The 13505-nt window shown below is 57.4% G+C and overlaps 2 protein-coding genes across 2 annotated transcripts; both read left to right on the top strand.

Annotated features, from left to right (window-relative positions):
- Positions 1–27: 27 nt before the first annotated feature.
- DQ04_04401010 (calpain-like cysteine peptidase) lies at positions 28–10122 on the top strand (the record flags this gene model as incomplete). Its single annotated transcript, XM_009313546.1, has 1 exon — positions 28–10122. The coding sequence occupies one exon, from the start codon at positions 28–30 to the stop codon at positions 10120–10122; it is 10095 nt and encodes a 3364-aa protein (XP_009311821.1).
- Positions 10123–12166: 2044 nt separating this feature from the next.
- On the top strand, positions 12167–13129 carry DQ04_04401000 (putative radial spoke protein 3; the record flags this gene model as incomplete). The annotated part of the gene is made up of 1 exon (XM_009313545.1): positions 12167–13129. One exon carries the CDS (start codon positions 12167–12169, stop codon positions 13127–13129), a length of 963 nt encoding a protein of 320 aa, XP_009311820.1.
- Positions 13130–13505: the final 376 nt, after the last annotated feature.

The following is a 13505-nucleotide window of genomic DNA, read 5'->3' as shown; positions in this document are numbered from 1 at the left end:
CTACACAAGGATAATCAATTTGCGACAATGGTGGATGGGATTCGTGAGCTAAAGAAAGACCCGAAAAGAAACGCCGAAACAATCGAGGGCTTGCGCGACCGGATGAACGATCGTGCCCATGAAATTGCTCAAGAGAAGCTGAAGAACGATCGTGGCTTCCTCGACAAGGACCCCGAGGGTGTGCCGCTGAGTATTCTCCCGCTCGATGAGGACCGACAATTCCATGAGCTGGAGGTGAGGCGTGCGGCGCTCAAGGCGAAGGATTCAGGGCGCAACTCGACTGCGGTACGAGATGTGGAGGCCCAGCTTAATGACCGTGCACATGAGCTGGCAAATGACCAGAAGAAAGAAGAATTAAAGGGCATCGACGAAGCCCCAGAGGGCATACCAATCCACGTGCTTCAGCCGCATGACGACCCCAGGTTCGGCTCGATGGTGAATGAGCTGCGCAGGTTGAAGAAACACCCGAATGAGGGTGACACTGGCGTGGGGGATTTACTTCGCCAAATGAACGACCGCGCCCATGAACTGGCGGCGGATCGGCTGCAGGGCGATCGCGGCTACTTGGAGAAGGATCCTCTCGGTGTCCCGCTGGAACTGCTGCCTCTCTCCTCGGACGCTGACTTCCACGGGATGGAGGTGCAGCGTGCCGTGCTTAAGGCTCAGGACCCACGGCGGAACGCTGGTGAGATTGCGGACCTGGAGAAGAGGCTGAACGAGCGGGCAGTGCAGCTGGCGGAGGATCAGCGACAGAGGGATCTGGAGGGTCTTGACAAGGAGCCTGAGTCCATCCCGCTCTCTGTACTTGATCCGCATAGTGACAAGGGGTTCGCGAAACTTGTGGATCAGCTGCGCGGGCTGCAGGATGACCCACAAGCTTGTGACGAAATTGCGGCTCTGAAGTGCGAAATGAACGAGCTTGCGCATGCGCTGGCCAAGCAGCGGAAGGAGGGTGACCGTGGTTACCTTGATAAAGAGCCACAAGGGGTTCCTCTCGAGGTGTTACCACTGAACACCGACCCGTCGTTCCGGCAGATGGAGGCGGAGCGTGCAAAGCTAAAGGCGCAGAGCCCGCGACACAACGCGAAGAAGATCAAGGAGCTGGAGGATGCGCTGAATAACCGCGCCCACGAGCTTGCACGAGACCAGCTGCGTGAGGATCTGAAGGGTGTCGATGAGCAGCCGCGCGGCATTCCGCTTGAGGTGCTTCGGCCTCACGACGATCCATCGTTCTCGGCGTTGGTGAATGACATTCGTCGGCTGAAGGAGGACCCCGAGGCGAACGCCAATGCTGTTGCAGATGTTCTTGGTGCAATGAGTGATCGCGTTCAGGAGCTGGCGGCAGCACAGCTTGACCGGGATTTTCTGGACCCCAATCCTGAGGGTGTCCCGCTTGAGGTCCTGCCACTCGACACCGATCCTGAGTTTCACGCCATGGAGACGGAGCGGGTGAAACTAAAGCTGAGCGACCCGCGGCGCAATGCAAAGAAGATCAAGGGCCTCGAGGTGGAAATGAACGCGCGAGCACATGACCTTGCTCGTCAGCAGCTTCAGGACGATCTTTCCGGTGTGGATGCCGCGCCCAAGGGAATCCCGTTGCCACTGCTGAAGGTCACGGAGGATGCGGAATTCGCGGCGTTCGTTCCCCAACTGCGTGAGCTCAAGAAGAACCCCGAGGGAAACGCCGAGGCGATCCGCAATGTGGAGAAGATGATGAACAACAAGGCGTACGAGCTTGCCGATGGTCTGTTAGAGGGCGACCGTGGCTACCTGGACCCCGCCCCGCTTGGCGTGGCTCTGTCGGAGCTCCCGCTGAATGCGGACGATGCATTCTCGCGGATGGAGGTTGAACGCGCCAAGCTTAAAGCGCAGGATCCGCGACGGAACGCTGCGAAGGTGGTGGATCTTGAGGCCAAGCTTAATGGTCGTGCTCTCGATCTTGCGAAAGCGCAGCTTGCAGAAGACTTGAGGGGGTTTCCGAGCCAATATGAGGGGATTGATACGGCACAGTTGAGGCCCCATGATGACAAGGAGTTTGCCCTGATGGTTCCGGAGCTCCGGCGCATGAAGAAAGAAGGTCAGAGCGAGGCGCTGCGGGCACACACGGCGGAAATGGACCGCCGCCTGGGGGAGATCGCGAAGGAGCTTGTGGATGGCGACCTTTGGTTCCTCGACAAGGAGCCCGAGGGCGTGCTGCTAGAGCACGTGCCGCTGGAGCAAGATGCGGTCTTTGAGCAGCTGCGGCGTGAGCGCGCGCAGCTCAAGGCGGAGGATCCTAGGGCGAGTGCTGCTCTGATTAAGGACAAGGAGGCCGCTATGAACGAGAGGGTGCATGAACTTGCAAGGCAAGTGAAGGACGAAGACTTCAGTGGGCTCGAGAAGGAGCCGCACGGCATTCCGTTGAACCTTCTTCCCCTTCGTGAAGACCCCGTGGCTGCTAAGCTCATCCTCCTCTCACGCGAGGAGCGTCGCCGTGGCGACAAATCGCCCTCCTGCGGAAGGCTGCGCGAAATTCAGGAGGAATTGAACGCACGGGCGCAGGAGTTGGCCAAGGAGGCGCTCGCTGGCGACCGGGAGAAGTACCTCGATCGCGTTCCCGAAGGCGTTCCCGTAGAGGTTCTGCCGCTCGACACGGATCCGAGGTTCCACGCGTTGGAGGTGGAGTGTGCGAAGCTGAAACTGGAGGACCCGCAAGGGAACGCTGAAAGAATTGAGCAGCTTGAAGAGGAGCTGAACGAGCGGGCACACGAGCTGGCCAGGGAACAGCTGCAGGAGGATCTGTCTGGTCTCGAGCGGGCGCCATGCGGCGTGCCAATGGAGGTGCTGAATCCCCACAAGGACGCTGAGTTCAATAGGGCAGCGGAGCACCTCCGCGAGCTCAAGAGGGACCCGCGTCGGAACGATGCGAAGATAAAGGAGTTGAAGGCCAAGATGGGCGGGCGTGCGAGGGAGCTGGCCCGCGCGATGCTGGACGAGGGCCGTGAGTTCCTTGACCCGATGCCGGAGGGCGTTCCGCTCGCCGATCTTCCCCTCGACAAGGACCCCACGTTCCACACCAAGGAGGTGGAGCGTGTGACGCTAAGGGTGAACGATCCTGTGAAGAATGCTGCCGAGATCACCGCGCTTGAGGAGGAACTGAACAGGCGGCTGCATGAGCTGGCGAAGGATCAGCTGCAGGAGGACCTCAAGGGGCTTGAGGGCGCGCCGAGAGGTGTTCCGATGGCGCTCCTTCGGCCCCACGACGACGCCGCGTTTGCATCACTGGTGCCCGGGCTCCGGCAGCTGAAGAAGGACCCAAAGCGTAACGCCGATGACATCCTTGCCACTGAGGGGAAGATGGATGCTTGTGCGGACGAGCTGGCGGAGGACTTCTTGCGCACCGACCGTGAAGCGTACCTCGACCTTGCGCCCCTGGGCGTTCCACTGAACACACTCCCGCTGGACACGGACCCGCAGTTCAAGGCAAAGGAAACTGAGCGGCTGCAGCTGATGCTGAACCCGAAGGACAACGAGGAGGCGATAGCCGAACTTGAGGGTGTGTTGAACGCTCGTGCATTCCAGCTGGCGGAAGAGAAGCTGAAGAACGATCGTGGCTTCCTCGACAAGGACCCCGAGGGTGTGCCGCTGAGTATTCTCCCGCTCGATGAGGACCGACAATTCCATGAGCTGGAGGTGAGGCGTGCGGCGCTCAAGGCGAAGGATCCAGTGCGTAACGCTGCCGCTATACGAGACCTGGAAGATGAACTTAATGATCGCGCACACGAGCTGGCTAAGGAACAGCTGGCGGAGGATGTACGCGGTGTGGATCCGGCTCCACACGGAATTCCCATTGCTATGCTAAAGCCGCATAGCGATCCTGAGTTTCGGGAGATGGTGGATGCGCTTCGTCAGCTCAAGGCCGATGCAAATGCTGATCCTGCCGCGATAAGTGCCCTGGAAGCCGATATGAACGATCGCGCCTTGAAGTTAGCTGAGGAGGCTCTTCATAGGTCCCGAGAGAAGCTTGACCGAAACCCTGAGGGTGTGCCGTTGGAAGCCCTTCCTCTGGATGAGGATAAAGCGCTCCGTCAGATCGAGGTAGAGATGGCGAAGCTGAGGCTGGCGGGTCAGGGGAAGAATGGGCCTCGTATTGCGGACTTGGAGGAAATGTATAATGATCGCGTGGGAGAGCTTGCTCGTGAAAGAAAGTCCAAGGATCTTGAAGGCCTGGAGCAGTGTCCTCAAGGCATCCCGTTAGCCCTGTTGAATCCGCATGACGATTCTGTTTTTGCGTCCTTGGTGAATGGAGCGCGCTGTGGTGCGGACGGATCCAGAGAGCTTCCTGCTGGTGGAGCTCTCGATGCGCTCAACGAGCGTGCCAATGCGCTTGCTGAGGAGGTGCTGAAAGGCGATCGTGGCTACCTTGTGCGTGAGCCCGAGGGAATTCCTCTGAGCGCTCTGCCGCTGGACAGCGATCCCGAGTTCCACAGCATGGAGGTGGAGCGTGCCGTATTGAAACTGACTGACCCGAGGAAGAACGCGGACAAAATCGCGGACCTCGAGGAGCGCCTCAACGATCGCGCACGCGAACTGGCGAGGGAGCAGCTGGGCGGTGACCGCGGCTATCTTGACCCCGATCCGGAGGGCGTCCCCATCGCGGACCTCTCTCTTGACGAGGACCCGAAGTTCCATCAGATGGAAGTGGAGCGTGCGAAGCTGAAGGCGAGAGATCCTGTTAGTAATGCGTACCGAATCCGTGAGCTGGAGGAGAAGCTGAACGACCGCGCACACGAGCTGGCCAATAAGAAGCTTGAGGAGGACCTGGATGGTATGGACCGGGAGCCTGAGGGTGTGCCCCTCGCACTGCTGCAGCCACATGAAGATGCCGAGTTTGTTTCCTTCCTTCCAGAGCTCCGCCGCCTCAAGAAAGACCCTCTGCGTAACGCGGCGAAGATCAAGGGGCTGCAGAGCAAGTTGAATGACAGGGTGCATGAGTTGGCGAAGGAAGCGATTGCTGAGGGACGCAAGTTCCTCGACCCTGAGCCGGAGGGTGTGCCACTTGAGTTGCTGCCTCTTGACACGGACAAAAAGTTTAGCACCTTGGAAAAGGAGCTCCGTGCCCTGCAGGCGGCGCCTCGACGAAATGAAACTGCTATCGAAAACCTAATGGGTCGACTTAACGAGCGTGCCCATGAGCTGGCGAGGGAGAAGATTCATGGCGACCGTGGCTTCCTCGATCCTGTACCGGAGGGTGTTGCCCTTGCAGACATACCACTCGACTCGGATCCGAAGTTCCGCAGCATAGAAGCAGAGCGGGCTAAGCTAAGGGAGGACCCCGAGAATAATGCCTCTGCGATCGCCAAGCTGGAAAGTGAACTGAACGGTTTGGCCCACGAATTGGCGAAGGAGGTGAAAAAAGCCAATCGCTCCTTCCTGAACCCGACGTCTCATGGTATCCCAAAGGAGCTCCTGCCGCTTGATGAGGATCGCGGCTTCCAGGCCATGGAGCAGCAGTTGAGAAAGCTAATGCGTGACCGTGGCCGAAACGCGGCTGCTATTGAAAATCTTCAGGATATGATGCAGGATCGGGCGGACGAGCTTGGGCTTCAGATGCTGAAGGGTGATCGGGATACCTACCTGGATCCCTTCCCAGAGTCTGTTGATATTGCGGATGTGGCCGTTGATGATGATGCCGAGTTTGGAAAGTTGGAACTGGAGCGTGCCATCTTGAAGGCAGAGGATCCTCTGCAGAACAAGGATAGGGTTGCGGAGCTGGAGGAAAAATTGAACGAGCGCCTTCACGAGCTGGCTAAGGAGCGTATTAAGAAGGACAGGGCGTTCTTGGACACTGAGCCGGAAGGTATTCCGTTGGAGGATGTTCCCCTTGATTCTGATGTGGAGTTTGGTCGCCTTGAGGCTCACCTGCGTAAGCTGAGCCGCGAGCCGAGACGCAATGGACCTACCATAGCTGACCTGAAGGAGCGTATGAACGATCGCGCTCATGAGCTTGCAAAGGAGATTGTGGCTGATGATCTCAAGTGCCTGAGCGACAAGTACAGAGGTATCCCGAAGGAGGAGTTAAACCTCCACAAAGACAACGCCTTCAAGGAGCTTGCCAACAAACGGCGCCGTGCGCGCACCAGGGGTTCAACGCCCGTGGAAATAACCGCTCTTGAGGATGCAATGGATGCACGTGCGTGTGAAATTGCCGACGATGTCATAAACAATGAACGTGCCTTCTTGGACCCTGAGCCAGAAGGAATGTGTCTGGCCGACGTGCCTCTTGACACAGATGAGACCTTCCTTGCACTGGAGGCAGAGCGCCGAAAGCGCATGAAGGACCCGCGTTCTGCTAAGCGCAACAAGGACATCATCCGCGATTTGGAGGACAACATGAATGACCGCGCCGCTGCGCTTGCGAAGGCCGAATTTGCTAAGATGCGTGATTTTATGGATCAAGAGCCAGAAGGTGTTCCGCTCGCTGAACTTCAGCTTGATATGGACCCTGAATTCAAGGAGGCTGAGGTGGCGCGTTACAAGCTGCTTAAGGACCCCAATCACTCGGTGGATGAGGTGGCGGTGCTGGAGGCGGCCATGAACGACCGCGCACATGAGCTTGCCAGGGCCGTCCTCGCAAAAGATCGTCGGTTCCTCGACCCTGAGCCGGAGGGCGTACCGCTGGAAGAATTACCGCTTGATACAGACCAAGAGTTCAACGAGCTTGCGATGGAGCGCCGTCAACTGATGAAGGATGGAAAGAAGTGTAAAAATCCTGAGGTTAAAGCTATCGAAGGCAAGATGAACGACCGCGTACACGAGCTTGCCAAGGACTACCTCAAGAAGAACCGCGCCTTCCTGAATCCCGAGCCGGAAGGGGTGCCACTGGAGGATGTCCCCATTGGCCGCGACCCTGTCTTCCTTGACACGGAGCGAGAACTCGCGAAGGCGCAGAAGGACCCAAAGGCGACCGCTGAAAAAATACGCCGTCTCCAGGAAGAGCTTGATAACCGTGCCCACGATGTGGCCAAGGAGCTCCTCAGGAAGGAGCGAGCATTCCTTGATCCTGAGCCGTTCGGCGTCCCGCTGGCTGAACTGCCCCTCAACCACGATCCAATTCTTAACCCCTTGGAACGTGACCGCCGTGCGCTGAAGAAGGATCCGAAGCGAAACGCTGACGCGATTCGCAACCTTGAGGATGAGATCCAGGATCGTGTCAGGGAAATCGTAAAGGAGTTCGTGGAGAAGGAGCGCGCGTTCCTTGACCCCGAGCCAGAGGGTGTGCCTCTGTGTCAGCTTCCTCTCGACACGGATAGGCAATTCCGAGACATGGAGCACGAGCTGCGAGCCCTGAAAAAGCAGCCAGCTAAGAACAAGGACATGATCGGAGAATTGCAGGAAGAGATGAACAACCGAGCGCACGAGCTGGCGAAAGACTACCTGCAGAAGAACCGCGCGTTCCTCGACCCTGAGCCACTCGGCGTGCCACTTTCCGAACTGCCCCTCGGCGATGACCCGGAGTTCCACGACATGGAGGCGCGCCACCGTGAACTAAAGAAGAACCCGACGGTCAACGTCTTGCCGCTCAAGGAGCTGGAGGACGAGATGAACGAACGTGCAAAGGAGCTGGCGAGGGAGTTCCTCAGGAAGGAGCGTGCCTTCCTTGACCAAGAGCCCGAGGGTATACCGTTGTCTGATCTTCCGCTCCACAGGGATAAGCACTTCCGTGAGATGGAGAAGAAGCTACGTGAGCTTAAGAAGAGCCCACGGAAGAATGCGGAGGAGATAAAGGACCTCGAGTATGACATGAATGATCGCGTGCATGAGCTGGCCCGACGCCAACTCTCGGATGACCGACACTACTTACCTCTTGAACTCTGCGGTGTCCTGTTGGGTGACCTCCGGCTTGACGAGGACCCGGAGTTCAGGGAGCTGGAGCTGCAGCGCCGCAACCTCAAACGGGACCCGAAGAAGAACGCAGAGGCCATTCGTGAGGTGGAGGATAAACTCACCGACCGCGCCTTCATGATCGCCGAAGAATTTCTGCGCAAGGATAGGGAGTACCTCGACCCTGAGCCAGAAGGCATTCTGTTGGATCGCGTGCCACTTAATGACGATCGACAGTTCCGCGAAATGGAGCAGGAGCGCCGCAGGTTGATGAAGGATCCTAAGAACAAAGCTGCGGTGTGTGAACTTGAGGAGCGGCTAAATCAACGCGCCCACGAGCTCGCGCAGAGCCTGGTTGGCTGGCAGGATCCTGAGTTCCACGAGGCCAACAAGCACGTCGCCGAGGAGTGGCCGCGCATATGCGAGCTGTACCCGGAGGGCATCCGCGAGGATGTCGTGCCGGAGCGGACGCTGCCGTCTGATGTGTGTTCGGCACCGGACTGCGCGGGTTGTCTGGCACCTTTCATCGCCGCTCTTAGTCGCCATCCTGTGCTAATTGAGCGGTTGTTCGAGTCAAAGACACACCCCGTCAACACTCCTTATGTCTTCACATTCTTCGACCCCAACAGTAAACCGGTGCGTATTGAGATTGATGACCGTGTCCCAGTGAATGTGCACATGGAGCCAAAGTTTACGCAGGTGCCGCATCGCTCGTGGTACCCGCTGCTGCTTGAAAAGGCGTACGCCAAGTTTGTCGGAGGTTACGCCAGGCTGGATCAATGCACGCCCCATGAGACCCTGCGGGATCTGACGGGCCGGCCGGTACTGCATATCCCTTTTGACGACAAACTGGCTGAGGCGGCGAACACGGGCGATTACAAGACGGTCGGGTTCTGGATCGGTGTTTCAAAGGAACTGGAACGGGGAGATGTTATCACATGCATGTCGAACCTGGAGTCTGAGGATGGCATCCACCCGCAATGCAGTTATGCTCTCATGGGAGTCATTCATACTGTGAAGGAGTCTAATGATCCTTCCGATATTGTGATCAAGCTGCACAACTGTTACTATGATGAGCCGCTTTACACCGGGCCACTCAACCAACAAGATCCCAATTGGACGGAGGAGCTGAAGAGGATTTGTAGGTTTGACGCTGAGGAGAATGACGTTTTGTACCTGCCACTCCCGACTTTCCTGCGAAACTTCTCGAGTATGCAGCGGTGCCATATTAACTGTGGTGACCGACTGAGTTCTCCAGGTGAGTGGAATGAGTTCACCTGCGGAGGCAACCCGAAGTTCACCACATTCCGCAACAATCCGATCTACCTGGTGGAGAATAAGTCCTCGCGTCCGGTTCCAATTGTGGCGGAGCTGCGCCACCACGCGCCTGCCTTCTCTGACCCTGATGGCCTGAACCACTACCACCAGACTGGGTTGGTGCTGATGCAAGCGGTGCAGGCCAAGATGCCGGTGAGTCCACTCATCACAAACGGTACCCACCGGTTTATACAGAAGGGTATGATGCTCGACGCGAGGGAAGTGTGCTCGCAAATGGAGCTGCCGCCCAACACCACATGCTACCTCATCCCATACACGATACGGCCTGGTTGCTATGGCAAGTTCAGCATATCGGTGTATCCTGGTATGGCTAAGGTGACGCTGACGCCGATGCGTGGTGCGGGTCTCAAGCGCGAGCCGTTGACAACAGAAGTGACGCTGAAGCCCGGTAGTGAGGGTAGCCGAGGCGCCGACTTTCATGTCAGCGATCCGTGCGATGTTCACGTGCTGCTGCGGCAGCTGAAATTCGACGACGAGATGATGCGGCATGGTGACTGCTTGGCAGATAGCGAAGTGAAAATGCTCGTGTTCGATGAGCACGGCATCAGAGTGGCGACTACTGGAGATGCGACGAATGCCCGGGAGCAGGCGCTTGTCTTCCGCGCATCGAAGGGTGGTTTCTACAGCATCGTAGCGGTGTGCATGGAGTGTGCGTCGGTCAGTGGCTGCCCGTGCGTTTTGCAGATCTTCACACCGAAGAACGTCGTGGCGAGGATTGCGTCAGCGCCGCTTGCCGTGCCGCTACGCATCGGCGTGGCGCTGCCAAGCATCACGACAACGCCGACGCGCTCCTCGCGTGCTCGGACAGACGCGGTTGAGCGCGGCTCGCAGCGCTCCATCTCGGTGGGTCTGCCCAAGATATCCCTGACGCCGTCCAAGCCGGTTGTGCGCTCTGCCGGTGGGCGGACACAGTGGAACTGAACGTCTTTCCACTGACAGCTGAGTGTGTGGGGGAGTAGGGTGGGGGGGAAGAAGCTGCATGGCTTTGTGCTGTTACTATTGCTGCTTCATTCTCTCTTTTTCCCCCACCCCCACGGGAAAGGAAAAGGGTTGGATGTGCATTATGTATAAATATATGCTTAGTGTTCACAATAACTATGTATTTATTGATATTTATATGCACATTCATCGATGCATATGAAAATGTATGAGTCAACTTTCAGCCATCGCCATATGTGAACCTTCTCTTTGCTGATGCCGAGGATGATAATTATGGCCTGCAACTGCACACCTTCTCACGCTCTCATGTTGCTCCTCTGGCGGAAGTGAGGTGCTGATAAAAGAAATAAGAAGAAAAAAAACAACGGCTTTTTTGTCTTATTGTCTTTCTATGTGCAGTGGTGGATATCGAACAGAAGAGAGGCGTGGAAGGGAGGTGTAAAAATGTGTCACGCTTGTATTTTTTTTTGTCTCTGGATTGTTTTTTGTTAGCGCGGTTCTTCCCTCAGCCTCTCTCTCTCCCCCTGCGGTGCCCCGTTGCGGTGGTGCGCGGCGGTTACGCTGTGCGGCGGATGACCTTTTTTTTTGTCTTTTCTCCCCGCCCGTCTGCGAGGGCCGTTGGGGGACGGCACGAGCAGCGGCGCTGGATGGCCGCAAGCAAGCGCGCGGACAGACAGATACACACAGGGCGTCACTCGCTGTCCTCTTGGGGACCCGGCGACCGCCGCAACTGCGCCTGTTGGAGGGTAAGCCACCAGGCGTGCGGGCGGCGAGCGCCGGGATGGAGACGGTGTGTGCTGCTGCGTGCACGCACGTGTGTATGTGTGTGTTTGTGTGTGACTCAACTCCTTGCGTTTCTCTCCCCCGCCTTCGCGCATCTGCCCGTGGCGTGGGGGGAGTGTTTGCCGCGTGCGGAGAAAAAGCACCTGTGGGGAGATAAGCAGAGGCAGGATTGAATCGTTGGAAACGTCTGAAAAAAAAAGAACGAATCGAATCTAGCATGCGAAAGAGGGCTTTCTTCTTCACACAATTGTGAACACTCTGTTGCTGTTGTTGTATGTGTGTGCTGTTGTTTTCTTTAGGTTTTTTCGGGGCCCTTTCTTCTTTGCGTGTGCACCCGCACTCTCAAAGCAGCGGCGAGGGACGCAACGCGCAGCAACGCAATGGGAAGGATGGCAGTTGCACGTTCTTCCTCTGCTTGTTCTGCTGCTGTTGTTCGTTGCCTCACATGCCATGGCCCTTTCTCTATATTGACCACACGATTCTTCTTCGTCTGTGATGCCATGTCGCCTGTTCCTTTTGTTTTCGCTCCTGTATTTCTTTTTTGTTTTTTGCCGCGCGGATATATATCTATATATATATATATATATATATATAAAGGGCATCGCCGCATACGTCCCTTTTTCCCTTTACCGTACCGTTGTGTTTATGAGCCCCGCCCCACCGAGGAGCAAGTTTGTTCGTCGCATCGTGGCCTGGGCGGCCCCCTTCGGACGCCCGCCCACCGGGGTGTTTGTGTTTGCGTCTATCTCTGTGTATGTGTGTGTTTTTGCTTTCTGTGCGTGTATGTGCATTAATATATGTGCATGCCTGTGTGCGTTTCCTTCTGTGTGTGTGTGTGCCGCCACTGCACCGATGTAAATGACAGGAAGACGTGCTGGGCCGTGACTGCGCTTTCCGCTTCTTATTTTGTCTGTTGCTGCAGCTATGTTGCCTCGTGATAGCACTGAGCAGATGCATCTCTATTCACGGCACAACCGCTCCCTCCTTCTCTCTCTTTCTTTCGTTCTGTCTTGTTGTTTTTTCACTGTGTCCCGCACATGACGCCAGGGGATAGGTCAGGATTAAGGGAGAGCTGTGCTACTCGAGCGAGGCAACCTCACACACAAGCAGCGTAGAGATACAAGCGAGGGCGCCTCTGTGCACCAGTGCAGCCACCCAGTGCAACTAAACACCACCACAACCAGAAGCAGCAGCAGCAGCAGCAGCAACGATGCAGGAGCGCGGCAAGGTGAGCGGCGGCGCCATGGCGTACACATTCCAGCACCCGCCGCAGGAATTTATGCGGCCGCAGTACCGCGACCCCACCGGCTCCATGGGCCGAAAGCAGTACGCCAACATCATGCACGACCGCCGCGTCTACAGGGGCAGCACGTACGCCGCTGTGCCGATGTCGGTGCATGCCAAGGAGGAGCAAGCGCGCGAGGAGCGGGAGACGCTGCGGCGCAAGAAGGAACTTACGCAGCGCGCGACCTCGATCAAGCGTCGCAAGGAGCTCGACGCAGCGCAGCGGCGCCTCGCAACGCCGCCGCCAGTGACGGGCCGCCAGCACATCGAGGTGCAGACGGAGGAGTTCCTCGAGGAGCTCAAGGACGAGGTGGAGGCGGTCCCGCAGGAGACACAGACGGATCCGATGCTGGATCGCCCGGCAACGCCAAAGTACGTTCCATTGAAGACGGGGCGCGATGCGGAGTCGCAGATCAATGAGGGCGACCTGTTCCACTTCGACGAAGCGGTGGACCCCATTCTCGATGTGATGGTCGGCAAGACGCTTGAGCAGGCGATGCTGGAGGTGCTGCAGGAGGAGGAACTGGAGCTGCTGCGACAGCAGCAACTGGAGTTCGAGCAGCGGCGTAAGGAGGAGCTGCTGGAGGCGCAGCGTCTCGAGGCGCGCGAGAAGCGCCTCTTCGAGGAGAAGGAGCGGCGCAAGAAGCAGGAGGCGGAACGCATCAAGCGCGAGAAGGAGACACGAGAGAAGCTGCAGGCGCGGCAGTTCGCCAAGGTGTATTTGATGAACCTCGAGAACCGCGTGTTTGCGCGGCTGCAGGACGAGGGGTGGTTCCGCGACCGCGTGCTGCACGAGGTGGAGTTCGACTTCTTCCCGTGGCTCATGGACGAAGTGGCGGCGGAGATGGAGCGGAAGCGGCGCGCCCGCGTGCTGGTGGACGACCTCATTCGGCAGGTAGTCGCCGTGCAGCTAGAGGGATAGGCAGCAGTAGCAGGAAGGCGGAAAGGGGGGAGAGAGAGAGCAAGAGAGAGCGATGCGGTTCAGTCCAAGCATGTGTGGCGTGAATTGCCTCTCCACTCCTTTTGTTTCTGTTTTGTGCCCTTTTTTTTTTTCGTTCTAGTCCTCCGTCCAACCGCTGCGTAATGGTGCGAGGTGGGGAGAGAGCGCAGAGGGGGGGAGCAGGGCGGTCCCCTCGCGTTTGTTTATATTTATTTATATAGAGAGAGTGAGAGAAGGAGGCGCAGGGATCGTGTGGGAATGGAAACGAAATGGTGAAAGTACGGTCTCTCCCATTCTTTATGATTCTTGGTCTCACGCACAGACACACCCATGCGTCTCTCCATTCTTTTTTCTTTGC

The sequence above is a fragment of the Trypanosoma grayi genome (assembly GCF_000691245.1).
Source record: "Trypanosoma grayi strain ANR4 Tgr_440_V1, whole genome shotgun sequence".
In the NCBI taxonomy this organism is placed as follows: Eukaryota; Euglenozoa; class Kinetoplastea; order Trypanosomatida; family Trypanosomatidae; genus Trypanosoma; species Trypanosoma grayi.
Note: the sequence above shows the minus strand (reverse complement) of the source record. Positions and strands in the feature narration are given on the sequence as shown.